At 42.2% G+C, this 26,363-nt stretch overlaps 2 protein-coding genes across 3 annotated transcripts in view; one reads left to right on the plus strand and one right to left on the minus strand.

The window, feature by feature from the left end:
* Window positions 1–15,383, plus strand: part of fbxl5 (F-box and leucine-rich repeat protein 5) — a 79,387-nt gene extending 64,004 nt beyond the window's left edge. Inside the window, exon 11 of the mRNA XM_060937661.1 lies at window positions 13,621–15,383. Coding sequence (XP_060793644.1) covers window positions 13,621–13,697 — 77 coding nt within the window. The 3' untranslated portion in view covers window positions 13,698–15,383. The remainder of the gene's footprint in view (window positions 1–13,620) is intronic.
* A 1,957-nt stretch (window positions 15,384–17,340) lies between these two features.
* On the minus strand, window positions 17,341–26,101 carry ftr92 (finTRIM family, member 92). Of its 2 annotated transcripts, XM_060937674.1 has the most exons (6): window positions 25,327–26,101; window positions 21,423–21,503; window positions 20,544–20,777; window positions 19,262–19,415; window positions 19,117–19,176; window positions 17,341–18,645 (listed from the first exon to the last, which is right to left on the minus strand). In XM_060937674.1, exons 1-6 carry the CDS (start codon window positions 25,987–25,989, stop codon window positions 18,059–18,061), a joined length of 1,779 nt encoding a protein of 592 aa, XP_060793657.1. In that variant the 5' UTR covers window positions 25,990–26,101; the 3' UTR covers window positions 17,341–18,058. The 2 variants fall into 2 exon arrangements, with proteins under 2 accessions (XP_060793657.1, XP_060793659.1); XM_060937676.1 differs by lacking the exons at window positions 20,544–20,777; window positions 21,423–21,503.
* Window positions 26,102–26,363: the final 262 nt, after the last annotated feature.

The following is a 26,363-nucleotide window of genomic DNA, read 5'->3' on the forward strand; positions in this document are numbered from 1 at the left end:
ACACACACACACACACACACACACCATGAATTTGGCAGCACTGAAGGAAAGGAGGGCTGAATTTGGTGTCCAGCCATCTACCAGTGCTGCTGGTAATAGGGCAGAGGTGTTGAAGAAGGATAGCATGGCGCGAAAGAGGCACATGGCAGAGCAGCATAAACGTGCCCTTGAACGGCTTGTTTGGGCCAAAAGGTCTAAAAAATGATAAACTGGTCTGCTGAAGAAAGTTTCCAGTGTCACACTTCAAAAATTACTTTTTTAAATTCAAATTTTACTTTTTATACTTTTCCTTCCTTAATGGTAATGTAATGAGGTGTCAGATGCAAAACTGAAAATTGCAAAGCTAAAAATGAATAAATCTTGTCTTTGTTTTAAATGTTGTCTTTTCCCTTTATTTTCCTTGATCTTGCGCTGTTTAAGGGGGCCGGGGGGTTACCGGTAGTTTGTCACCTTTTTCAACCCTCATGAGTTTGCAGGTATGCTTAATTTATATGCCAATAGTTTTACAGCTTTACTTCCTGCTGTAGTGGTTAGCGCTATCGCCTCACAGCAAGAAGGTCCGGGTTCGAGCCCCGTGGCCGGCGAGGGCCTTTCTGTGCGGAGTTTGCATGTTCTCCCCGTGTCCGCGTGGGTTTCCTCCGGGTGCTCCGGTTTCCCCCACAGTCCAAAGACATGCAGGTTAGGCTAACTGGTGGCTCATAATAACCCTTTTTCAGAAATATAAATTTCTTTTTAATTTCGTCAGAATATATCTCCTCTATCTCATTTTGCAGTTTCTTAATTGTTACTGCCTTATCTGTTTCTGCTCCGCTCTTATGTTTTTTTTGTTTGTTTGTTTGTTTTTAAAGTAATTCCTTAAGTTTACTGTACAAATTGAGCCTCTCTCGTTTGAGTTTCTTTAGAGTTGAGGTGCAGGAAATTATTTTCCCCCTTAATACTGCTTTATATGTGTCCCACACAATAGGTGGGGACACCTCTCCATTATTTTCTTTAAAATAAGTTTCTATTTCCTTTTTCATTTCTTTTACCTGGGGGTTATTTAATAAGTTTGAATTCAGTTTCCATAGTGTAGATTTTGGATTATTACTAACGTTAATTATCTCTATCGGTGAGTGATCTGACATGTCAGTAGTTCCCAATATTATATGATTTGGATTCTGAACCTGTCTCTCAAATATAAAAAAATAAATAATCGATCCTTGAGTAGGTGGAGTGTGGTGAAGAAAAATGGGTGTAATCTTGGCTAGTTGGGTAGAGATCCCGCCAAACATCAACAATACCAAATTCTTTCATGGTGGAATTACTGTGTCCTGGTTTACATTTGGATGAATCCATCCTGGACGACCTTTATGTTCGTATCTCCTCCACATACAAGCACTCCTCGGGATTCAGTAGACATCATATCAATCAATCACTTCCTGGAGGAGCATATACAGTGGTATACAAAAGTTTGGGCACCCCTGGTCAAAATTGCTGTTACTGTGAACAGTTAAGCACGTTGAAGATGAAATGATTTCCAAAAGGCATAAAGTTAAAGATGACTCATTCCCTTTATATTTTAAGCAAAAACAATTTATTTTCATCTTTTACATTTTCAAAATGACAAAAAAGGAAAAGGGCCCGAAGCAAAAGTTTGGGCACCCTGCATGGTTAGTACCCAGTAACACCCCCTTTGGCAAGTATCACAGCTTGTAAACAATTTTTGTAGCCGGCTAATAATCTTTCAGTTCTTACCTGGGGGATTTTCACACATTCGTCCTTGCAAAAGGCTTCCAGTTCTACAAGTTTCTTGGGCTGGCTTGCATGCACTGCTCTTTTGAGATCTATCCACAGATTTTCAATCATGTTTAGGCCAGGGGATTGTGAGGGCCAGGGCAAAACCTTCAGCTTGTGCCTCTTGAGGTATTCCATTGCAGATTTTGAGGTGTTTTGGATCATCGTCTTATTGTAGGACCCATCCTCTTTTTAACTTCAACTTTTTTACAGATGGTGCGATGTTTGCTTCCAGAATTTGCTGGTATTTTTTCGAATCCATGCTTCCCTCGACCAGTGAAATGTCCCCTGTGCCACTGGCTGCAACACAACCCCAAAGCATGATCGATCCACACCCATGCTTCAGAGTTGGAGAGGTGTTCTTTTCCTGGAATTTGGCCCCCTTTTTTCTCCAAACATACCTTTGCACATTGTGGCCAAAAAGTTCTATTTTGATTTCATCAGTCCACAGGACTTGTTTCCAAAATGCATCAGGCTTATTTAGATGCTCATTTGCAAACTTGAGATGCTGAATTTTGTGGCTAGGACGCAGGAATGGTTTTCTTCTGATGACTCTTCCATGAAGGTCATATTTGTTCAGGTGTCGCTGCATAGTAGAACAGTGCACCACCACTCCAGGGTCTGCTAAATCTTTCTGAAGGTCTTTTGCAGTCAAACAGGGGGTTTTATTTGCCTTTCTAGCAATCCAACGAGCAGTTCTTTCAGAAAGTTTTCTTCATCTTCCAGACCTCACCTTGATCTCCACCGTTTCTGTTAACTGCCATTTCTTAATAACGTTACAAGCTGAGGAAACAGCTACCTGAAAATACTTTGCTACGTTCTTGTAGCCTTCTCCTACTTTGAGAGCATCAATTATTTTATTATTCAGGATGTGAGGGAGTTGCTTAGAGGAGCCCATGGCTGTTGATTTTAGGGACAAGTTTGAGGAGTCAGAGAATTTATACAGCTTTGAAATCTGCATCATCTGACCTTTCCTAATGAAGAATTTGAACAAGCCACAGTTCAATAAACTAATTAAGGTCTGGAACCTTGGTAAAAGTTACCCGAGAACTCAAATGTATTGGGGTGCCAAAACTTTCACATAGTGTTCCTTTTCTTTTTTTCACTCTCCAATTGTACAAAACAAAAATAATACACATCTTGCAGAAAACGGTGAAAATAAATGTCGTCTTTACCTTTTATGCCTTTTGGTGATCAGTTCATCTTCTGCTCACTTAACTATTCATAGTAACAGACATGGGCGGCACGGTGGTGTAGTGGTTAGCGCTGTCACCTCACAGCAAGAAGGTCCTGGGTTCGAGCCCCGGGGCCGGCGAGGGCCTTTCTGTGTGGAGTTTGCATGTTCTCCCCGTGTCCGCGTGGGTTTCCTCTGGGTGCTCCGGTTTCCCCCACAGTCCAAAGACATGCAGGTTAGGTTAACTGGTGACTCTAAATTGAGCGTAGGTGTGAATGTGAGTGTGAATGGTTGTCTGTGTCTATGTGTCAGCCCTGTGATGACCTGGCGACTTGTCCAGGGTGTACCCCGCCTTTCACCCGTAGTCAGCTGGGATAGGCTCCAGCTTGCCTGCGACCCTGTAGAAGGATAAAGCGGCTAGAGATAATGAGATGAGAATGAGATGAGTAACAGACATTTTCAGTAAGGGTGCCCAAACATTGCATGCCACCATGTTAGTGTAACCATCAACCCTCCAATCCTTCCTATGACCATCACATAACGACCTTCTCTGTCTTTGGACTCTGAAATATGTTCATACTGGACCTGGTTTGATATTAGAATGGCAGCTCCTCTTCTGTGGCCTGATTTATACGAGGAGCAAAATAAATGTTTTAAATCCTCCTCCTTTTAGTTTTGAGTGTTCCATCTCTGGGCGGCACGGTGGTGTAGTGGTTAGCGCTGTCACCTCACAGCAAGAAGGTCCGGGTTCGAGCCCCGGGGCCGGCGAGGGCCTTTCTGTGTGGAGTTTGCATGTTCTCCCCGTGTCCGCGTGGGTTTCCTCCGGGTGCTCCGGTTTCCCCCACAGTCCAAAGACATGCAGGTTAGGTTAACTGGTGACTCTAAATTGACCGTAGGTGTGAATGTGAGTGTGAATGGTTGTCTGTGTCTATGTGTCAGCCCTGTGATGACCTGGCGACTTGTCCAGGGTGTACCCCGCCTTTCGCCCGTAGTCAGCTGGGATAGGCTCCAGCTTGCCTGCGACCCTGTAGAACAGGATAAAGCGGCTAGAGATAATGAGAATGTTCCATCTCTGTTAAATGTGTTTCCTGCAGGAAAGCCACCTGTGTCCCATCCCTCCTCAATTTTGATAATACAGGTCCTTCTCAAAAAATTAGCATATTGTGATAAAGTTCATTATTTTCCATAATGTAATGATAAAAATTAAACTTTCATACATTTTAGATTCATTGCACACCAACTGAAATATTTCAGGTCTTTTATTGTTTTAATACTGATTATTTTGGCATACAGCTCATGAAAACCCAAAATTCCTATCTCAAAAAATTAGCATATCATGAAAAGGTACTCTAAACGAGCTATTAACCTAATCATCTGAATCAACGACTTAACTCTAAACACCTGCAAAAGATTCCTGAGGCTTTTAAAAACTCCCAGTCTGGTTCATTACTCAAAACCGCAATCATGGGTAAGACTGCCGACCTGACTGCTGTCCAGAAGGTCATCATTGACACCCTCAAGCAAGAGGGTAAGACGCAGAAAGAAATCTCTGAGCGAATAGGCTGTTCCCAGAGTGCTGTATCAAGGCACCTCAGTGGGACGTCTGTGGGAAGGAAAAAGTGTGGCAGAAAACGCTGCACAACCAGAAGAGGTGACCGGACCCTGAGGAAGATTGTGGAGAATGGCCGATTCCAGACCTTGGGGGACCTGTGGAAGCAGTGGACTGAGTCTGGAGTAGAAACATCCAGAGCCACCGTGCACAGGCGTGTGCAGGAAATGGGCTACAGGTGCCGCATTCCCCAGGTCAAGCCACTTTTGAACCAGAAACAGCGGCAGAAGCGCCTGACCTGGGCTACAGAGAAGCAGCACTGGACTGTTGCTCAGTGGTCCAAAGTACTTTTTTCGGATGAAAGCAAATTTTGCATGTCATTCAGAAATCAAGGTGCCAGAGTCTGGAGGAAGACTGGGGAGAAGGAAATGCCAAAATGCCTGAAGTCCAATGTCAAGTACCCACAGTCAGTGATGGTCTGGGGTGCCATGTCAGCTGCTGGTGTTGGTCCACTGTGTTTTATCAAAGGCAGGGTCAATGCAGCTAGCTATCAGGAGATTTTGGAGCACTTCTTGCTTCCATCTGCTGAAAAGCTTTATGGAGATGAAGATTTCATTTTTCAGCACGACCTGGCACCTGCTCACAGTGCCAAAACCACTGGTAAATGGTTTACTGACCATGGTATTACTGTGCTCAATTGGCCTGCCAACTCTCCTGACCTCAACCCCATAGAGAATCTGTGGGGTATTGTGAAGAGGAAGTTGAGAGACACCAGACCCAACACTGTGGATGAGCTTAAGGCCGCTATCGAAGCATCCTGGGCCTCCATAACACCTCAGCAGTGCCACAGGCTGATCGCCTCCATGCCACGTCGCATTGAAGCAGTCATTTCTGCCAAAGGATTCCCGACCAAGTATTGAGTGCATAACTGAACATAATTATTTGAAGGTTGACTTTTTTTGTATTAAAAACACTTTTTTAATTGGTCAGATGAAATATGCTAATTTTTTGAGATAGGGATTTTTGGTTTTCCTTTACTTTTTTGCCAAAATCATCAATATTAAAACAATAAAAGGCTTGAACTACTTCAGTTGTGTGTAATGAATCTAAAATATATTAAAGTCTAATGTTTGAGTACATTACAGAAAATAATGAACTTTATCACAATATGCTAATTTTTTGAGAAGGACCTGTATTTTACTTCTCTTAACTGGATTAAATACTCCATTCACATTAAAGGATATCACTTTTACATTATGAGAATAATTTGCCATGACTGTTGTGATGGGACATTTTCACTGTCTTTACATAAGGTTAGTGTGACCTCTCTCTTGCTGCACAGAACAGCAGCGAACATGCGTTGAACAAAGTAACTCCTAGCAGGATTTAAAACCTTGAAATGTCCATTAGAACTTTTGAAAGTGGGGTTTAAAAAGAAACTCTGTGTGAGATGGTTCAAAGCAGCCTGTATGAGGGATGGCCTCCTTTTTAAGCGAGGGCCCTCATTTACTGTGGCTTCAAGAAAAACCTCATCCATACTGACAAGTTCGGCCCCCGACTTGTTGATTCCTATCAACTGTGGCTTTCCGTAACTAAAGTAAAACCTTGCACAGATGGGGGGGGGGGTCGTTCGGCAGAGTCAGCCCTATTCATCACATTTGTATTTTACGTAAGTGTAGATAGTCCTTACTGTATGCGAAAGGCAGCTTTAGCATGTTCAAACATAACATGTTACAGTATGTGAAGTGCACATTGAAGCAGTATGCATGTTCATTCTTACTCAGCCGTATCCTGATCTCTCTGCGACGGGTCCCAGCTGAATTTCTGGAGCTTGTCTTTGAATGTTGACCCTCGTTGTATGCGCACTCGTGTTTGTCCCCGTCTCCCGCTAACAGTTCATGTCAGCCTTTGGAGCTGCTGCAATACGGACTCGGGTGGTTTGAGCACGGTGACCGGTAACCCCTTCTCAGCCATCTCCTTCGTTGCCTCTTCAGCAGCGTTGTAGGTGCGGGTCCCGTCCGGGTAAAAGACTCGTAGTCTGGCTGGGAAGGGTGTTTGGAATCGTATCACCTTTTCTTTCAAGATCTTCTTTGCCTCTGCGTATTCTTGTCTTTTCTTACACTACCGTTCAAAAGTTTGGGGTCACCCAGACAATATTGTGTTTTCCATGAAAAGTCACACTTTTATTTACCACCCTAAGTTGTAAAATGAATAGAAAATATAGTCAAGACATTTTTCTGGCCATTTTGAGCATTTAATCGACCCCACAAATGTGATGCTCCAGAAACTCAATCTGCTCAAAGGAAGGTCAGTTTTATAGCTTCTCTAAAGAGCTCAACTGTTTTCAGCTGTGCTAACATGATTGTACAAGGGTTTTCTAATCATCCATTAGCCTTCTGAGGCAATGAGCAAACACATTGTACCATTAGAACACTGGAGTGATAGTTGCTGGAAATGGGCCTCTATACACCTATGGAGATATTGCACCAAAAACCAGACATTTGCAGCTAGAATAGTCATTTACCACATTAGCAATGTATAGAGTGGATTTCTGATTAGTTTAAAGTGATCTTCATTGAAAAGAACAGTGCTTTTCTTTCAAAAATAAGGACATTTCAAAGTGACCCCAAACTTTTGAACGGTAGTGTAAGTATACTTGGTGCTAGATTAATTTGCTTATTCTGCCAAGTAAAGCCCTTCTTCTGCCACGCTATTTGGAGAATCTCCTCTTTTGGTTCTGTAGCTCAGAAACTTTACAATAATGGATCTCGGAGGGGCTCCTCCTTCTCGCAGTGCTGGTCCAAGCGCACGGTGCTCCCTTTCGATCTGGAGATCCATATCAGGTGGCAGGGCTAAGTTATGCTTCAGCAGGTCCTCAACAAAGCTCATCATTGATGTGGAATCGTTCTCAGAGCCCTCCGCTACAGAGTAAATCCTGACATTTATTTCGTCTAGACCTTCCCTCTTGGTCTGTTTGTTTTGCTGCCAGGTGAGTCTGGAGTTTTATTAGCTCGTTCATCACTTCTTCCATGGACTGTAGCCTCTCCTCCGTGTTCAAAATTTGTTCCTCTGCCTCATCGAGCCTCAATTTGGTTTTGCTGATTTCTTCTTTAATTTCTCCCAGTTGTTGCTTGTTGTCTTGTCAGAAACTTTTTATCTCTACGAGTATGGTGTTCAGACTGACCTTCATGTCTGCGTCCTCGCCGCCTTCTCCGTTAGCATTAGCTGGAGAGCTGCGGCTAGCTGGGGATGGCTGGGGTTTTCGTGTGAATCAGCATTCTGTGCATATTTCCTGGTTTTGATGTTATTCTGCCTGTCTCTCGTCATAATTTCGCCCTTATCCGTAGTTTAAGTTCAACTTTAAAACGAGTTTACTAAGTTTGCAGGGCTATTTAATCCTGGTTGTCGGGGGTGAGTTTCTCTTATGCTGCCATCTTTGCGGCTGCACAGTCCCCTGGACTCTGGTCTCTAATCTAATCTTAGTGGGGTTTTTTTTTGTATCATTTTATTTTTTTTTTAAATCCCCTGCTGGCTGAAAGGCCCAAAGGGGGATTACGTTGTGATTTCTGTCCGTCCCAGGAAGGGTACTCACCTTCTGAAATCAACTCCTCTCTCAATTTGTGGAGGAATTTCACCAAACTTGGCAAAAGGCTTTGTTATATGATAGTTATACACACATTGAAATTTCGTTTAATTTGGGCAGATTTTCCCAGAGTTATGCCCTTGATTATTAACAAACTTGCACTTTGGTAATTTCATCAAGGTGTGCTTGCTTTCTGAAATCAACTTCCCTCACAATTTTTATCCCCCGGCTGGCCAAATGGCCTGAAGGGGGATTATGTCGTGGCTATGTCCGTCCGTCTGTCCCAGGAAGGATACTCACCTTCTGAAATCAACTCCTCTCTCAATTTTTGGAGGAATTTCACAAAACTCGACAGGATTCTTTGTTATATGTCGGTAATATGCAATTGCAATTTCGTTCAATTCAGTCGTGTTTTACCAGAGTTATGGCCGAGTTGCCAGCGGGGGATATTGTGCTCTCAGAGCACGCTTGTTCTAATCATCTCTGCATGCTATCTTGAGTTACTTTGGGAAGATTTGTGTGGCTTCCTTTTTCTTCTTAGTTTGGAAAGTGTCCTGTTGTTTTCATGAATTCAGTAATTAGTATAACTAGTGTTTAATCCAGAGCTCACACAACATTGGCCCTGTTCAGGTGAGCGTGCAGTACCTGAAGGTAAGTATAAACAATCGGAGCATCTAGAAAAATGAAATGTTTTATCAACTACCAAAAAAAGGCAAGTGCCCAAAAATGGAGGTGAATATTTAGTTTTGCTCTCTTATACCCTGACTGCTTAATAGCACTTAAAATACAGTGGCTTTCATATTAAAATAATTTCCCTATGCATTTTGATTCAGGAACACGTTGATTCTGTAGCACTGCATAAAATAGTGCCACTTCCTATTTGTATTCAGAACATTGATCATCAATCGGAGTTTTGCCAATTAGTTCCAGCTGCAAATCACAGGTTTATATCAATGAGCTCATTCTAATGCATTATCATTTCCAGATTAAAGGAATGGAACATGTAATGTAAATACATGCATGGGTTGGTAGCTTGTAATATTGAGAGCTGGTAAGAAAAGTTTCAGGCACGTTTGACCATTTATGAGAAAGTTGTGAGCGTTTTTGTATCGCTGCTCTAATGCCACCAGTAGGCTGCCATGCAGTCTGGTGGAAGGGCGATGTGTGACGTCACTTGGGTGCAAGGCTGAGTGTCGATCTTCAGTACTGAAGGGACAAAGCGTTAAGCAGTAATCGCCTTCCGCAGACAAGATGGCGGAAAGTGACTTGGAAGGCAGCGAGTACGAATTCATTGCAGATTCTGCTGGCCTAGAACCATATCCGTTTGAGCCAAGCGTTGAAAGTGATTCTCATGAAGAATCAGAACAGGATGCCTGCTCTTTAGATCCTGAAGCTGAGGAGAAACAACAGATGGGCAACACGCAATGGTGTTCGTGCAAACGTTGTGATCACACATGGCTGAAGCATGCTAATGAGAGCTTATGCTGCCAGGAACGTGTAAAAACTCGTGGTCTTGCCTCTTCGACAGATTTAGGTAAGTCAGACTGTATGCAGATCTGTTTGTAGGTGGTCTAGCAAGGTCACAGTCTGCAGAATGAGGCGTCACGGCAGCAATACTTGTACCGGGGATATAAATATGAAAAGTTGCCTCCCCCCATTCAGTCATGTAGGAGGACATCAGCTGTTCACTGTTCCCTCGCTGTTCATCAGTATCTTTCCCCTCCAGTTTTTTGTTAGGGAATTTCAAAATTTTTGCGTATAAACTTTTAATGAAATCTCCAGCCAGGGGCAGCGATTACTTGTTTTGTGTGTGTGTGTGGGGGGGGGATTTAAAGGAGATATGCAGAACCTTTATTTTTAAATACATTTGAGTGGATGGTATCTCCATCCTTGACTCTTGTATGCTGCATAAATGGGAATAAAAAATATATATACAAGTTGGCATTCGAGCTGCCCCACTGAGCCAGCCCACCCTGAGCGCGTGACGTCACAGCGAGAATCGGTTTTAAGGCCGAGGCCTTTTACAGCTATAGACCAAAGTCATATAAATAAAACTTTATGGTGAAAGTAAGAAATACTGTTACCGACTTGCTCAACTAAGACTGATTTGACTTCACTGATTGTGGGTTGACTCTCATTAAAACAGGATAGGTGCTATAACTTATGCAACATACATGTCCATGCATGCATTTTCACTGATAAAACGTCAGAGGCTAATTAAATAATCAGATGGACTGAGACAATCACATTCTGAAGCAAATTAAATAATCTTATACCGGTAACTTAAACACACAATACAAGTTACATGTAAATGCAGGTAAGTGAGCGTTTTTGTTTTGTATCCAAATGAGTCGGAGCTTACCTGTCTGTGTTCTCACTTCTTGTGGCCGATTGTTTTTGAAACAGTCTGACTTTCAGTTGTTCGTTCAGTTCTCTGTTCATTCGTTTCTTCCATGTAAAGGTGAGAGATTGCTGCATGAGGCAAGCATATCCAGCGGAGAAATCAGATGGCTGGTCAACTCGTTCTCCATACTGAGTACTCCGCCATTACTGCTCAGCTCAGGCAATTACTAAGACCCAAGATGGGACGTCACCGGTTTTAGCAGCAACCGCGGGAAGGTCGCTGCCTGAGCGATGATGTCACGTTTTGTCCCAGGTTTCCCAACAGCCCTCGGCTCACACTCCGGGAGAACTGGTGCAACTGAACTTGCTTTCCTTTTCTTGTAGTTTTCTTTTCCTTTAATTGTTGGTACTGCACCCTCTTTCAGCACGGGCTTATAGCCAACGCTCCTCAACAGATCAGAGGTCTCGTACGAGTCTTCAGTAAAATGTGCAGAGCAGAGGAGAGACCACTTCGTAGGCGCCCAGTGTGCCCGTGAACTTCTTGCAAAATGCGTCCTACTCTTTGCAGTTTGAACATTCTTGGGCCATGAATGCAACGTAAATCCACCTTCTGTCATGTTGCTGCACCTGCCAGCAACACATCTACGTGGCATGGCGATAAATTAGCTCAGAATGGAGGATCGGAGTTGCAGTCAGCTCGGTCTGTGAAGATTCTCAATCATCCAGGTCATAGTAAACTGTGGGTGGTAGAAAAGGGCAACTGGACTTGCTTGAAGATTCTTGAAAACGTTTCACCTCTCGTCCAAAAGGCTTCCTCAGTTCTGTCTGACTAAGTCGAAGGGTTCTCATCCCAAAATGTGTGGAAACAAGTCCAGTTGCCCTTTTCTACCACCCACAGTCAGCTCTGTGTTTTAGTATAGCGGAAATGGCGATGAGACCGATAGACTTCCTGCTGTGACGTTATGAATGTCAAGGTCATTCACTCAGACCGCTACCTATATAAATCACTTTAATCGTAAAAATTACTATCTTAGATTTATTGTTAACGCTTAAAACTATTCCTGTGCCATTCTTGAGGTCTCAAGGCGTTTATAAACAAAGTGAGGCCATGGCTCTGCGTATATGCTTTAAGATTTCGTGGTTCAGGTCGTATCTTAACAGACGCAAGCAACAAGTAGCAATCAATGGAAAACTCTGATGCGCTTCCAACGACTCCTGGTGTCCCCCAAGGGTCCCCCAAGGCTCTATCCTTGGCCCTCTTTTGTTCGTCTTTGTTAATGATCTCCCGTTGCACACTGTCGATACTACTACTACTACTACTACTTCGATGTATGCGGATGACACCACTCAGATAGCCGCAGGAGCATCTTTAAACGAGGTTCGAGCTAATTTGTGCACGGAACTGGCTTACATCGGCACTTGGGCTAATGAAAATAGAATGACACTGAGCTGTGAAAAAACTAAGTCAATGTTGATCTGCAGCGCGCCCAAACTTCGCAACATAACTGCAACAGGAACTGGATTAGAAGTTGTCATTGGAGACAAAGTTGGATGAAGTATCATCAGCGAAGCTTTTGGGACTCTACCTTGATAATCCGCTCTCTTGGAACACCCACGTTAATCACATCATTAAGAAAGTCAATAAGCGCTTAGGTCTTCTTAAACGAACCAAGAATTTAAGTGTCAAAGCTCGTTGGATGTTCTATGCAACACTGGTTCAACCCATCTTAGATTATGGCGCAGTGGTATGGAGAGATAGCAGCACCAAGCACACTGATCAAATTGTTAAACTACAAAAAAGAGCAGCATGTATCATTGGTGATGCCCGATGGGACCATCCATCAGCTGACTTGTTTCAAAGGTTTAACATTGAACGCTTTGACAAACGAGTATGGCGACTTAAATGCCAACTGATGTTTAAAGTTCAGAACGGCCTGGTGCCAAAGTATCTCGCTGAAAAATTGTTTAATTTCAGTAGTGTCCATGATAAGAACACAAGGTCTGCTGCTTATCACCTTTTGTTACCTCGTGTGAACCAAAGTTTCGGACAAAAGACATTTTTATTTAGTGGAGCTAAAATCTGGAATTCTCTACCTAGAGAAATAAGAGAAATCGAATCATATTTTGTATTCTGCGATTTGATTAAGGCCTTACAATAAAGTTAGGTTTATTAGGTTAGTTTTTGTTATTAGAAATTGATAATTTGATAAGTTTAGTTTTTCATTTTTAGTTTCATCAATTTGTTTTATATTTTTGATCGGTTATTTTGAGAGCCATATGTATTTTATCACATTTTGATATTCTATGCAACTCTCGTTAAATAAAGTTATTCTATTCTAAGTCCAGATGAGCTTCCATGTGCTGCATCCAAGTGACATCAGAGCATTGCCGTAAACAATCTGGGGGGATTTTTCTGATTTGGTTAAAATCTTTTCAATGGCGGCATTTAGGAAATCATTGATGGGGGAATTCTGCATAGAAACTGACTTTCGGAGATGGATAGCTTCAGTTGTGTGAGCTCCTTATTTTCAATTATTCGCATGAATCGTTAGTTTATATCATAATCTATCTTCATAACTGTATTTTAACCATGGGCTTTCTTTTCCTTTAACAGCTCATTCACAGGGACGTGTATGGGCAAACTACATAACCTAATTTAAAAAAAAAAGGAGTGATTTACAAATATGTATAATAATTGAGATGGTGAGATTTACTGTAAGGAGACTGTTGAACATTTTATGGAAGGTGTCAGGAAAGTCTTCAGGACAGGACAGTTTGCCAGATTTTCTGTAACAAGACACGTTTTTGTCTTATTAACTTGGAGAGATGGAGGAAAGAGAACCTGCTGAAGGACTGACTTTTTTTTTTTTTTTTTTTTAATTTGCTGTAACTTGTTTTTGTGGACATTCCGCATCATTAGTAACTCTGAATAGCTAAGTTTTTAATGAATGACATTCTAATTTTTAAATTGTGGACAATTTGCTGCGGTCGAAAAGGAATAAAACACTATGGGATGTGCCGTTATTGGAAAAATTATTAACTTGGGGCATCACACCACCCTGGTGTTGATTTTATTTCCCTATAATAGCACTTCCTGTCATGTTTTATTCTTTACTTCTGAATCTGTGTCCCAGCCTGTGGCTCTTACACTTTTTTTTTTTTTTCCTCCCCCCCTCTCCCTCTCTGTGTCCTGCGCAGGTCCTCATGCTGACAGAGCGAGTGGATGTCAGAATCTGCAGTGTGGCTTCAGGGCTTGCTGTCGCTCCGGAGAGTGATCATCATTCCTGAATGGCTGCGTTTGGGTTTTTTTTTTTTTCTCTCCGCTTTCACCTCTCTCTTCATCTCATGTTTTCCCCTTTCTCATCTTCAGTATTCTTTTTTGTTTTTCTTTTCTTTCCTCACTTCTCAAATCCCTCTGTGTGTCTTCTGTCCTGTTGCACCTCCTGCGTTTGCACTTTAAATATCGGAGGGGTTCGGGCTGTCCTGTCACTCACAGGGTGTTTCAATCGACACCTTAAATGATATATATATATATATATATATATATATATATATATATATAAAAAGTAAAATTTCCTGAAACCTTTGAGCAGAAAGGTGTTACTGAAGTCCTCAGAGTTCCTTCTCTCGCATTCGGTAATTTGGAACGAGGTTCTCTTTTAATTTGGTGTGGTTTAAGGAAACATTGCTTTTAAGCAGTGAATACTTGTGAAGGTTGTGTGTGTAGTAATTGTCTCACAAAGCTGCGTAGCCAGCTATAGGATCTACACTGCGTTTCTCCACCACTAGGGAATATTCATCACATCTTACCATATGATTACTGTACAGTTATGTTCTGTAAATACATGCTTTGCTTCTTTTCTCATTCACTAATGCAGACTCGGCATAAGGAAACCATTTCAGTAGCCTACCCAGGCTAATGAGAGTGCAACAAAAAATGAATTCGACACCGTTTACTCCAAATGTAGACATTCAGCCAATTGAACATTGAAATGTAATTATAACTGGAAAGAGTCGAGCTGCAGAAGTAACACTTCAGTTTCATACAACAGCAGAATCAGGCTGTAATAAGGAAATGTCATGTATTTAAAAAATAAACACACAACTATGATGTTGAATTCGTCTGATCCAAATTACAGATGCTTGTCCTGACTGATGCCAAACTGCTTCACCTGAGCAACTACTTAGGTAGAGCGCTCGTATCTTTTTTTTTTTTTTTTTTTTTATATTTTTGGGGCTTTTTTTTTCACCTTTATTATTGGATAGGACAGTGTAGAGACAGGAAATGAGCAGGAGAGAGAGACGGGGAGGGATCGGGAAATGACCTCGGGTCGGAATCGAACCCGGGTCCCCGGATTTATGGTATGGCGCCTTATCCACCTGAGCCACGATGCCCCAGAGTGCTCGTATCTAATGGTCAATTTGCAGAAAGGAGACGGGGCACCCAAGGTTTATATAGAACAAAAAAAAACATTTTTCAATCATTTTGGTTAAAAAGCAATTCAAATGATTGTGCGTTTATCAATATTTTTGTTCATCAGTCCAGTACAGCTGTGTGCAAGGTTAGCAGCTATAAACTAGAGCGCATGCTTGTTTTTACATCCTGCTTCAGAGTCGAATCGCTTTCTCAGAAGACACTCTCGGCCCAGGTATTTTGGTCCGTACCTGAGTGTGATTGCTGAGTTCTCACATGCCCTGAAGTACTACACCGAGTTGGGGAAACACCCCAGGATTCCATTCAAACCCTCTAAACGCTGCTGCATATGTGAACGCATCCAAAGACAAGCTAAACTCCATTAACATCACTCCATTACTGTTGCACCTCCAAACATACCTTGGCTGATCAGCCACATGGAAGTTGTGTGCATTTTAGTTTTGGTTGAACGTTTTATTCACACCCAGTTTAGTGTTAAACTGCATTGCTTATTGAAATTAAACCTATAAATAAACATTCTCCTTAATTTGTGTCATGATTTATTTTGTAAGAGAAATCAGACTTTGGAATGATCAGATGAATATTTAGTTTATTGAATTGAATATAATACATTTTTAATTTGTTGAATCTGAGTTGCTGGTTTACAGAGGTGGACAAAGTACCCAACTTCATTAAGTCAAAGTACAGATCCCACTGCTCAAATGTGACTCCGATACAAGTGAAAGTTGTCCAGTCCAATTTTTACTTGAGTTAAAGTACTGAAGTACTTGCTTTTAAAAATACTTAAGTATTAAAAGTATACTGTCAATGCATCGTTGTTTTATTGCCACAGCGCTTACAAAACCTAATACCGTTACCAAAGACAGAAATGTGAATTCAGAAAATGAACTCATGCTGTGCCATCATGGTGGTTTAACGTTTAAGCTAGCTAGTCAGTGAAACGCCACCTGACATGCTAGCAAACTCTTTTCAAACTCCAAATCATATTGGGTAGCTAACGTTACTAGAAAAAGATTTCTACATTTAGTTGGCAAGATTATGCTAAAACATTTTCTGAAAGGACTTCAGATAAGTTAACGTTATTCATGTTAGCGTAACTCCGTGTTTACATGCTAACTAATAATGTCCAAGTTAACTAGCTATGTGTAAACGTTAGCCGTGGACAAGGCGATGGCAACTTGGTGGGCAAATCCATAGAAAGTCATTTGACTAACCAGACTGCATAGCTATTGCAATGTTATCGCTAGCTCTAAAAGCACAGACAACTTTGTCGCAAGCTTTCTCTTGAGGAAAAAAGTTTATATACATCGATATGCTTCTGAAGGTTGGATGGCGAGTTTCTGTAGGCCGTGATGTGGTTCGTTTTCAGCAAACATTTAAAACGAACTGAGACTTTATTCCTTTCAGAAAACTGAAATGCGGGTTCCAGGTATGGCTATGGGTGCGTGCATTCCCCAGAAGAACCGCTTCCTTCCATTCTGCCATCAATTGATCATGTTAAATAATGCTACAGAGAAATCGTTAATCTTGATTTTATAGTCTATAGATATGATGTGACCTTAGTGATTACTGATAGGCGCTCTTAGTGTGACCTGGGAAAAAAACAATCATGTTTTAGAAAAGAAAAAAACATCCACTTTCAAAGCCGCTTCATAGTAACAAGGACCTTGATAGAAATGTAGTGGAGTGAAAAGTACGTATTTGTCTTTCAAATGTAGTGAAGTTAGTCATAAGTTTCCAAAAAAAACTCGAGTAAAGTACAGATACTTAAGTACTGTACTCAAGTAAATGTATTTCGTTACTGTCCACCTCTGCTGGTTTAAAAAAAATATATATATATATGTGCGCGCGCACACAGGAATTTTTGAAAATGAAAACACTGGTCATTTCACATGAAAATGTACTGTTGACGGGAAGGTTCTGCTGCTGCTGAGTTACCACTTGTCTATTGTGTGGTGAAAATGGCAAAACACCATTTCAGAGCAGATGTTCTCCTGGGAGCTGGTACTTTTTTCAGCTCAGTATCTCATCTTAGTTGAGTGCACTTTATATACTCAGTTTATTTAAAAGTTTGATTAATAAAATGGTTCCATTGTTATCTCATGATGGCAGATGAACAGTCATTTAAGCAGGCTATATATTACTTTTTTTTGGGGGGGGGGGGCTGGAATGTCTTTGGTCAAAGGGAATGACTTGTTTTCATGAACACAAAACTAAACTACCTCACCGTACACTACAAATTTAGTGTAAACATCAATTCCTGAGTAATTTAAACAGTTACACATCAAATGATTTTAAAAAGGCTAAAGCTGAACTCCAATAGTAGAAAATATTCGATTATAATTGAGTAAAAGATCCAAACCCTGAACATACAAGAATATTTATCCCTTTTACATGGATTTCCAGTTTTGCCAACACCCCAATTTTATGTAAAATGTGAACCAGAATCTGAAACCTTTATTTTTTAAGTGCCAAAATTCCCATTATTATTTTCCACCATTTTTTTTATTTTCACATAATTGGTTTCTGCCATTGCATGAGAACAATCGCTCGTAGTGTGCAAAGGCCAGCACATACTTGTTAAAGCCAACATACTGAACACGCTTGGATGAAACACTAACCCTTTTTCACCAAAACGAACCAGGTGCTGGTTCAACTTGAGAACATTTTGAGAATGGTTTGCTTTTCCATGGCCTAGAGAGCCACCATGGATCCATGGTAATTACGTCTCTGCTTTTTCAGCCACTAGCACTGCCAACACCAAACACAACAACAATGGTGAACTACATAGTTTTGTTTTGTTTTGTTTTTTAAATGGCAATCATGATAATTCTGTCCCAAGCACCTGATGCAAGTGGTTCATGGTTCTGGACCAGTAAAGATTTGGTGCTGCTTTATAACCACGTTTCCTGGCTGAAAGCCAGTTCTTTGGCTGTTGAAACATGAACTGATTCAAAATTAAGCATGGACTCTCAACTGGCCTTGGAACTGCCTTGGTTGAAAAGGGGAATAAGTGAGCCCAACAAAGCCCTGAGGCTGGCTAGCATTGCTCTGATTGACAAAAAAAAAAACACCATTACTTATGAAGAACAAGTCCATTTATCCTTTCTATGGGTGGCTTGTAACTATTGATCCCCTGACAACAGGTCAATATGTTAAACACCAGCCCCCATGGGGAGCCCATCATTTTTTTTTTTTTTTTCATGGGCTCATTTCATTCACAGTTGTACTGCTGTTGACACTTTGGGTATCTATTTGTTTGACGTCTGGCTGGCATATCTTCACTGTGGATCCCTGATACAACCCAAACCCAGCATATAAAGGTTGTGTGAACCTCGTCTCTGCTCTGTGGAGGAGTGTCATACAGTCCGAGACACTGTAGAAGGACAGAACTCCGGCCTTGTAGTCGAGATACACCCCTATCCTGTGGGATACAGGTGCTGAGATTTCCGTTTCCTTATTATCATGCGTGAAAGTATATTTCAGTATTGCACAGTCCAAACTCCAGCTCTGTTTGTTGTACCCAAAGCTGCATTCATCATCATCTCCCTTCCGGCTGATGTCTCTGTATGAGACTGCAATGTCCACTCCGTGTAAACCCGTCCACTCAGCCTCCCAGTAGCAGCATGTGTTCAGAGGCTCTCGGCACAGAACCTGAGCCCACCAGTCAAAGCGTTCAGGGTGGTCAGGACAGGGCTCGCACTTGGTGCTACAAGTCACTTGCTTCTCTTCACACATGCTCAGGCTCCTGTGGGCTGTGTCAGGGTCCAGAGATAGTGGGACCAGATCTGAAAGGAGACAAATGTTAAATGATGGAAACTAGTCAATACCAAGCCTGCTCCTGACGATCTACCTTCTTAAAGAATTCTTTTCCAACTTAGACTGAACAAATTTTATCCAGATCCATTTAATTGACTAGATAGTGTTTCAGATTTGGGTTGGAGTTGAACCCTAGTGGAAAGGTAGATCTCCAGGAGAAGGGTTTGGTGATTACTGATGTATTTTCACAAAAGATTCTGGTCAGGATTGTGATGAAGCCAGAGCCTATCCTAGGAACACTGGGTGTGAGTTCACACCATGGGGTAATTTATAGTCACCAGTCCACCTACAGGTATGTTTTTGGGAGGCGGGAGGAATCTCATGGAGATAGTAACCCAAGCTCCGCGTCAAACCAGAGATCGTGGAGCTGTGAATTTGGCAATGGAGCTCTAAGGCTAATATACCCAACAGGTAAGGCAAGGTTATAGTTATCTACTCACATTGCAGGAAGTCCTTTCTTGTCTTCGGTTCAGCAGGAACTACGATTTTGTCTTTTTTCACTGAAGCAGAAATTGGGCGAATATACAGTACTGATCAAACAGTCATGGTATTTTTCAGAATTAACCAAACCTAACCATGTCTTACCTGCTGCTGAGATTTGATCCATTTCACGCTCCCAGACGTCTTCTACCTGCTTCTTGAGTGCAGAGATGGATTTCACCACCTCGCCGAAAGAGAACTGAGGATTAATGGTCATCTTTAAGACATTTGCGGAAGTGAGACTGAGGGCCTGACCTGACTGTTCAGACATAGAAAGACAGAAGAAACCAGAATAACCAAATGAGCTTCATAGATCTGGTTATATTGGGTAAATCATGAAACACTTGGGGGTGTACCTGTTTTAGGAAAATAATCAACATTCCTGCTTTTCTTCTGGCAGTTTGTTAGCAAACCTATATATCATGATACATATTGTGTATCGTAGCAGTGGGTTTAAGTATCTTGATATGATAATTTTGTCTCATTGGCCACTCCTGATGCACACTTGTCTGTCACATATTTAATATCAACTTATCTTTTTCTGACCTGTGTGCAAATTTATTAAATTAACAATGTAATAAAAACATTCCAGCATAACTTTACCACATGGAATGGATAAGGAAAAGTAAAGCTAATATAGGATGCAAGATCACAAAGCTCAGAAATGTGGCATGGACATCAGAAAGGGTTAATTGTACAGAGACTGGGATTGAACTAGATGAACTCGAGTGCATCACATGATACAGGTCACAACAAGCATCAAGATGTGTGGACAAGGTGGAATTGGAGCAAGTGTGAAGGAAGCGTACACACTGGTCGTAAAAAAGTACCTTTAATGCTTCCATTGGGTTCCTTTATCTTTAATAAATGCTTTTTTTTTGTATATGTAGCATTGCTAGGCACTGGAAGCTAACATCCATCCATTATCTGTAGCCGCTTATCCTGTACAGAGTCGCGGGCAAGCTGGAGCCTATCCAGCTGACTATGGGTGAGAGGCGGGGTACACCCTGGACAAGTCACCAGATCATTGCAGGGCTGACACATAAAGACAACCATTCACACCTACGGTCAATTTAGAGCCACCAGTTAGCCTAACCTGCATGTCTTTGGACTGTGGGGGAAACCGGAGCACCCGGAGGAAACCCGCACAGACACGGAGGAGGCCCCCATTGGCCACTGGACTCGAACCCAGGACCTTCTTGCTGCGAAGCGACAGTGCTAACCACTACACCACCGTGTTGCTAATTGTGAGCAGAAAATAAAAGTATCTGGCTGCTATTTTATTCTTGAGTGTGTGTGTCAACAGTCCAGCAACCAGTAGCCCAATTCTCAGGATCTTCTTGATGCCCTATGCAGAATATTCGCGTGAACAACTCAGCCATGTTACCTGCAGGAATTGGATGTCATTCTGAGTACTCAAGAGCTGTTCCATCTCAGCATCGCTTTTCTTCAGCTCACTTATATCATCCTCCACCTGCTTCATCAGCTCCTTGATTCGTTCCCGTTCTGCTTGCTCCTGAGACTGGATCAGGACCTTCATCACAGCCTGGCTGTACGTTATAGAGTGGATCAGCTCGGTGAAAAGCCGCTCGCTCTCCTCCTCCGTAGCTGCTGCAATGTCCTGTTTATTATAACATGGTGGAAATATAGAATGACTTACGGAAGGAATAAAGCACAGCAGGATATGCTGTTCCTCGTGTAGTTGGGGGGGAAATCAACGATGGGGTGACCTGACATGAAGCTTTTCCAGTAACGCCACAGTCTGAAGTTATTCCTCTTCATCAGTTATATTTATTATTCATAGAATAACGACCTATCATACTCTCCCCCCCATTTTGGTCCTTTTTATTTAATGTTGTACGTCAGTGAAATAAGTTATCACTCATGTTGCAACACTTATTATCATTTGTTCCCTCACTGGCCTCTATATTTTCTATCCCTCAAGGTGAACTTGTTACAGAGAACCTGGAAAACACAAACTCCTGTCCAAAAAAAAAAACGCTGTTACAAAGCACTGATACACAATCATATCAACCTGTGATTTGCAGATGCTTTACTGTCATTACAGTGTCTGGGTTTCTATAAAAACTATTAAATAATAAGGCTGCCACTGGGCACATTTATCACCGAGTTTAAATACTATGCTGGAAGACGTGACACCATGTTCAGGTATTGGATATGAAGATAAATGTTTTAAAGGTTTAGGTTAAAGGTTTTAGCTCTCGGACGCATCAAGAATGGATCCGTTTGTAGACACACCACTTACCCTGAGAGTGTTTTTAGCCAAGTGAAGCTCTTTTAGCTGCTTCTCTTGCTCTGTGATCATCTGCTTGGACTTTCTTAACTCCTAGGGGTTAGTCAGCAATAATATTTTCTTGTTAGAAGAGTGAACTGAAACAACAGCAACAGCTTTTACAAAATTTTAGTTTGCATTCTGTAGAAAGCACCCAGGTTTTTCAAAATTTAAAAGAAAAATCAGTATAAGCCTTCATACTTTGGGCATCTACATGATTTCGTTTGAAACCAAATCTAACAGTACTATTAGTGGTCGTCCAATACATACAAAATGATAAGGCTATGGACAGGGATACTCTCTGCTGTCAAGAGTCAATGATGAGGATTATCATCAACCAGTGACAATCGGCACGGTGGTGTAGTGGTTAGCACGGTCGGCTCACAGCAAGAAGGTTCTGGGTTCGAGCCCAGCGGCCGGCGAGGGCCTTTCTGTGCGGAGTTTGCATGTTCTCCCCGTGTCTGCGTGGGTTTCCTCCGGGTGCTCTGGTTTCCCCCACAGTTCAAAGACATGCAGTTAGGTTAATATGGGATGGCCTTGGGCTGAGGTGGCCTTGAGCGAGGCGCCTAACTCCCAACTGCTCCCCGGGTGCTGTTAGCATGGCTGCCCACTGCTCTGGGTATATATGTGTGTGTTCACTGTTTCAGATGGGTTAAATGCAGAGAGGAAATTTCACAAGTGTGTGATGAATAAAGTTGTGCTTTCTTCCTTTTTCTTCAATCATGTGACGTGACTACACAGCACAATACGCCTCCCTGGTTTTGAGTTTCAATGGGCTAATATACAGTGGTGCTTGAAAGTTTGTGAACCCTTTAGAATTTTCTATATTTCTGCATAAATATGACCTAAAACATCATCCGATTTTCACACAAGTCCTAAAAGTAGATAAACAGAACCCAGTTAAACAAATGAGACAAAAATATTATACTTGGTCATTTATTTATTGAGGAAAATGAGCCGATATTACATATCTGTGAGTGGCAAAAGTATGTGAACCTCTAGGATTAGCAGTTAATTTGAAGGTGAAATTAGAGTCAGGTGTTTTCAATCAATGGGATGACAATCAGGTGTGAGTGGGCACCCTGTTTTATTTAAAGAACAGGGATCTATCAAAGTCTGATCTTCACAACACGTTTGTGGAAGTGTATCATGGCACGAACAAAGGAGATTTCTGAGGACCTCAGAAAAAGCATTGTTGATGCTCATCAGGCTGGAAAAGGTTACAAAACCATCTCTAAAGAGTTTGGACTCCACCAATCCACAGTCAGACAGATTGTGTACAAATGGAGGAAATTCAAGTCCATTGTTACCCTCCCCAGGAGAGGTCGACCAACAAAGCTCACTCCAAGAGCAAGGCGTGTAATAGTCGGCGAGGTCACAAAGGACCCCAGGGTAACTTCTAAGCAACTGAAGCCCTCTCTCACATTGACTAATGTTCATGTTCATGAGTCCACCACCAGGAGAACACTGAACAACAATGGTGTGCATGACAGAGTTGCAAGGAGAAAGCCACTGCTCTCCAAAAAGAACATTGCTGCTCATCTGCAGTTTGCTAAAGAGCACGTGGACAAGCCAGAAGGCTATTGGAAAAATGTTTTGTGGATGGAGGAGACCAAAATAGAACTTTTGGTTTAAATGAGAAGCGTTATGTTTGGAGAAAGGAAAACACTGCATTCCAGCATAAGAACCTTATCCCATCTGTGAAACATGGTGGTGGTAATATCATGGTTTGGGCCTGTTTTGCTGCATCTGGGCCAGGACGGCTTGCCATCATTGATGGAACAATGAATTCTGAATTATACCAGCGAATTCTAAAGGAAAATGTCAGGACATCTGTCCATGAACTGAATCTCAAGAGAAGGTGGGTCATGCAGCAAGACAACGACCCTAAGCACACAAGTCGTTCTACCAAAGAATGGTTAAAGAAGAATAAAGTTAATGTTTTGGAATGGCCAAGTCAAAGTCCTGACCTTAATCCAATGGAAATGTTGTGGAAGGACCTGAAGCGAGCAGTTCATATGAGGAAACCCACCAACATCCCAGAGTTAAAGCTGTTCTGTACGGAGGAATGGGCTAAAATTCCTCCAAGCCGGTGTGCAGGACTGATCAACAGTTACCGCAAACGTTTAGTTGCAGTTATTGCTGCACAAGGGGGTCACACCAGATACTGAAAGCAAAGGTTCACATACTTTTGCCACTCACAGATATGTAATATCGGCTCATTTTCCTCAATAAATAAATGACCAAGTATAATATTTTTGTCTCATTTGTTTAACTGGGTTCTCTTTATCTACTTTTAGGACTTGTGTGAAAATCTGATGATGTTTTAGGTCATATTTATGCAGAAATATAGAAAATTCTAAAGGGTTCACAAACTTTCAAGCACCACTGTATTCTCAACAATTTCAGGGACGTTTTCATAATCCGATATCAGTAGGCACGTTATAAAGTCAGTCGTGGGTGTAATGAATGCGATTGAAGTGGATTATTTACTCTATCATTACACTTTCCGCTAAAATATCTTTGTAGGAGAAACTGAAAGTTATTAAGCTGAGCACACTATATCGACTCAAGGTACAAATTACACAAAGGGACAGATGACAGAACGGTAAGTAATTTTACAGTGTGGTTTAGTGCGCTCAGGTAACACAAACAAAACTACATCGTGTAGCCGAACACTGGAGCTGTGAGGGAAGACCATCCTGGTCCTCCTGTACCTTTACATTAAACAAATCAGTGGACATGGTTTGGGGTCTTGATATTTCCCCTCTTTCCAATCCATCGTAAGTTCTCAGCTGCATTTGAATTATTAATCTGTTTTTAATTATCATGATTTGGTATATCCATCCATCCATTATCCACTTATCCTGTGCAGGGTCGCAGGCAAGCTGGAGCCTATCCCAGCTGACTACGGGCGAAAGGCGGGGTACACCCTGGACAAGTCGCCAGCTCATCACGGGGCTGACACATAGACACAGACAACCATTCACACTCACATTCACACCTACGGTCAATTTAGAGTCACCAGTTAACCTAACCTGCATGTCTTTGGACTGTGGGGGAAACCGGAGCACCCGGAGGAAACCCACGCGGACACGGGGAGAACATGCAAACTCCACACAGAAAGGCCCTCGCCGGCTGCTGGAGTCAAACCCAGAACCTTCTTGCTGTGAGGCGACAGCGCTAACCACTACACCACCGTGCTGCTCTATGATTTGGTACATGTTATTTTATTTTGGATTTGTTAAGCAACATGCAAAGAATGGTGTCCTGGTATAAAAATGTATAAATTAGATGTCATGTAAATGGTCCATGTTCATCTCATCTCATTATCTCTAGCCGCTTTATCCTGTTCTACAGGGTCGCAGGCAAGCTGGAGCCTATCCCAGCTGACTACGGGCGAAAGGCGGGGTACACCCTGGACAAGTCGCCAGGTCATCACAGGGCCGACACATAGACACAGACAACCATTCACACTCACATTCACACCTACGGTCAATTTAGAGCCACCAGTTAACCTAACCTGCATGTCTTTGGACTGTGGGGGAAACCGGAGCACCCGGAGGAAACCCACGCGGACACGGGGAGAACATGCAAACTCCGCACAGAAAGGCCCTCGCCAGCCACGGGGCTCGAACCCGGACCTTCTTGCTGTGAGGCGACAGCGCTAACCACTACACCACCGTGCCGCTCTATGATTTGGTACGTTATTTTATTTTGGATTTGTTAAGCAACATGCAAAGAATGGTGTCCTGGTATAAAAATGTATAAATTAGATGTCATATAAATGGTCCATATTGATCACATTAATTATCCTTAAATTTATTCAGAAAATCTTAAGCACTATTATTATTATTATTATTATTATTATTCTCACCTTCTTTTCTGCCTGTCCTGCTGCCACCATGTCGTGCCCTTTGTGATCCTCCAGCATGCATAAGCAACAGATGCGTCGTTTCTCTTTACAGCAGTAAATCTCCAGGAGTTTACCGTGTACAGAACATATCATGGCCCGCACCTGATCAGTAGCATTCACCAGTGTGTGTGCAGCCCTCGCGTGGACGTTGTTGTGTAGTCGGAGGTGTGTGTCACAGTACGAGGCCAGACACACCAGGCAGGACTTAACAGCTTTCTGTCTGCTGTCAGTGCATGTGTCACAAGCCACACCCTCAGGTCTGGTAATAGTGTCTGTTGTGGATTGTGTATGGAGAGCTGTCTTTTCGAGTTTGTCCACTAGGCTATCCTGGTCAGGCCTTGTCAAACTGGAAGAGGATGTGTCTGCTGAGGTTTCACTGGGGAGATTTATCTCCTTGAGTTTGCCCACAACTTTGTCCACTGATCCATCCTGATCAGGCTTAGTGGAGAAAGTCTGTAAACATTGTGGGCAGTTGTACGAGCCTGTGCGTTCATACTTACCGATTAAGCCGTCAGTGCAAGACCTGCAGTAGATGTGCCCACAGGGAATAGTAACGACATCCTTTGATTTCATAAGACACAAACCGCACTCGTGAAGGTTCCGTGGCTTGCTGGAGGTTGCCATTTTTCATGTCCTCAGCAGGAGAGAGTTAAAGTGATCTGTCAGGGAAGCACAAGTTCAGTTTCGTTTCTCAGGATCTGTTTGCATGTGTAGGAGGAGCTTTTCAGACCACTGTCTGTGTGTGTGTGAGAGAGAGAGACAGATAAACCCAAATGAGGTGTCATGTGACAAAATATGGCTGTTGCAGAGTCTATGTACACACACACCATCTTAACAAGCTCAAACTATTTTAAGTAGCATGACTGTTCCATTGTTTCAGCTCATCTCTTACTGAAAAAACAAAGACATACATATCAAAGACAAAGTGCCTGATGATGGAAGTGAACTAGTTACCTTCAGTAATCTTTGTTTATTCAGCATACAGCCAGTTATTCTCA

Source organism: Neoarius graeffei, chromosome 13, assembly GCF_027579695.1.
Source record: "Neoarius graeffei isolate fNeoGra1 chromosome 13, fNeoGra1.pri, whole genome shotgun sequence".
In the NCBI taxonomy this organism is placed as follows: domain Eukaryota; kingdom Metazoa; phylum Chordata; class Actinopteri; order Siluriformes; family Ariidae; genus Neoarius; species Neoarius graeffei.

Bases quoted from the DNA above. Each gene is read 5' to 3' on its own strand.
- ftr92 (XM_060937674.1), bottom strand. From the start codon at position 25,989: ATGGCAACCTCCAGCAAGCCACGGAACCTTCACGAGTGCGGTTTGTGT. The intron at 20,778-21,422 runs GTAAGTGGTGTG...TATAATAAACAG, and splicing joins TGGCTAAAAACACTCTCAGG to GACATTGCAGCAGCTACGGA. The intron at 18,646-19,116 runs GTGAGTAGATAA...GTCTCCTTTCAG, and splicing joins AAGAAAGGACTTCCTGCAAT to ATCTGGTCCCACTATCTCTG.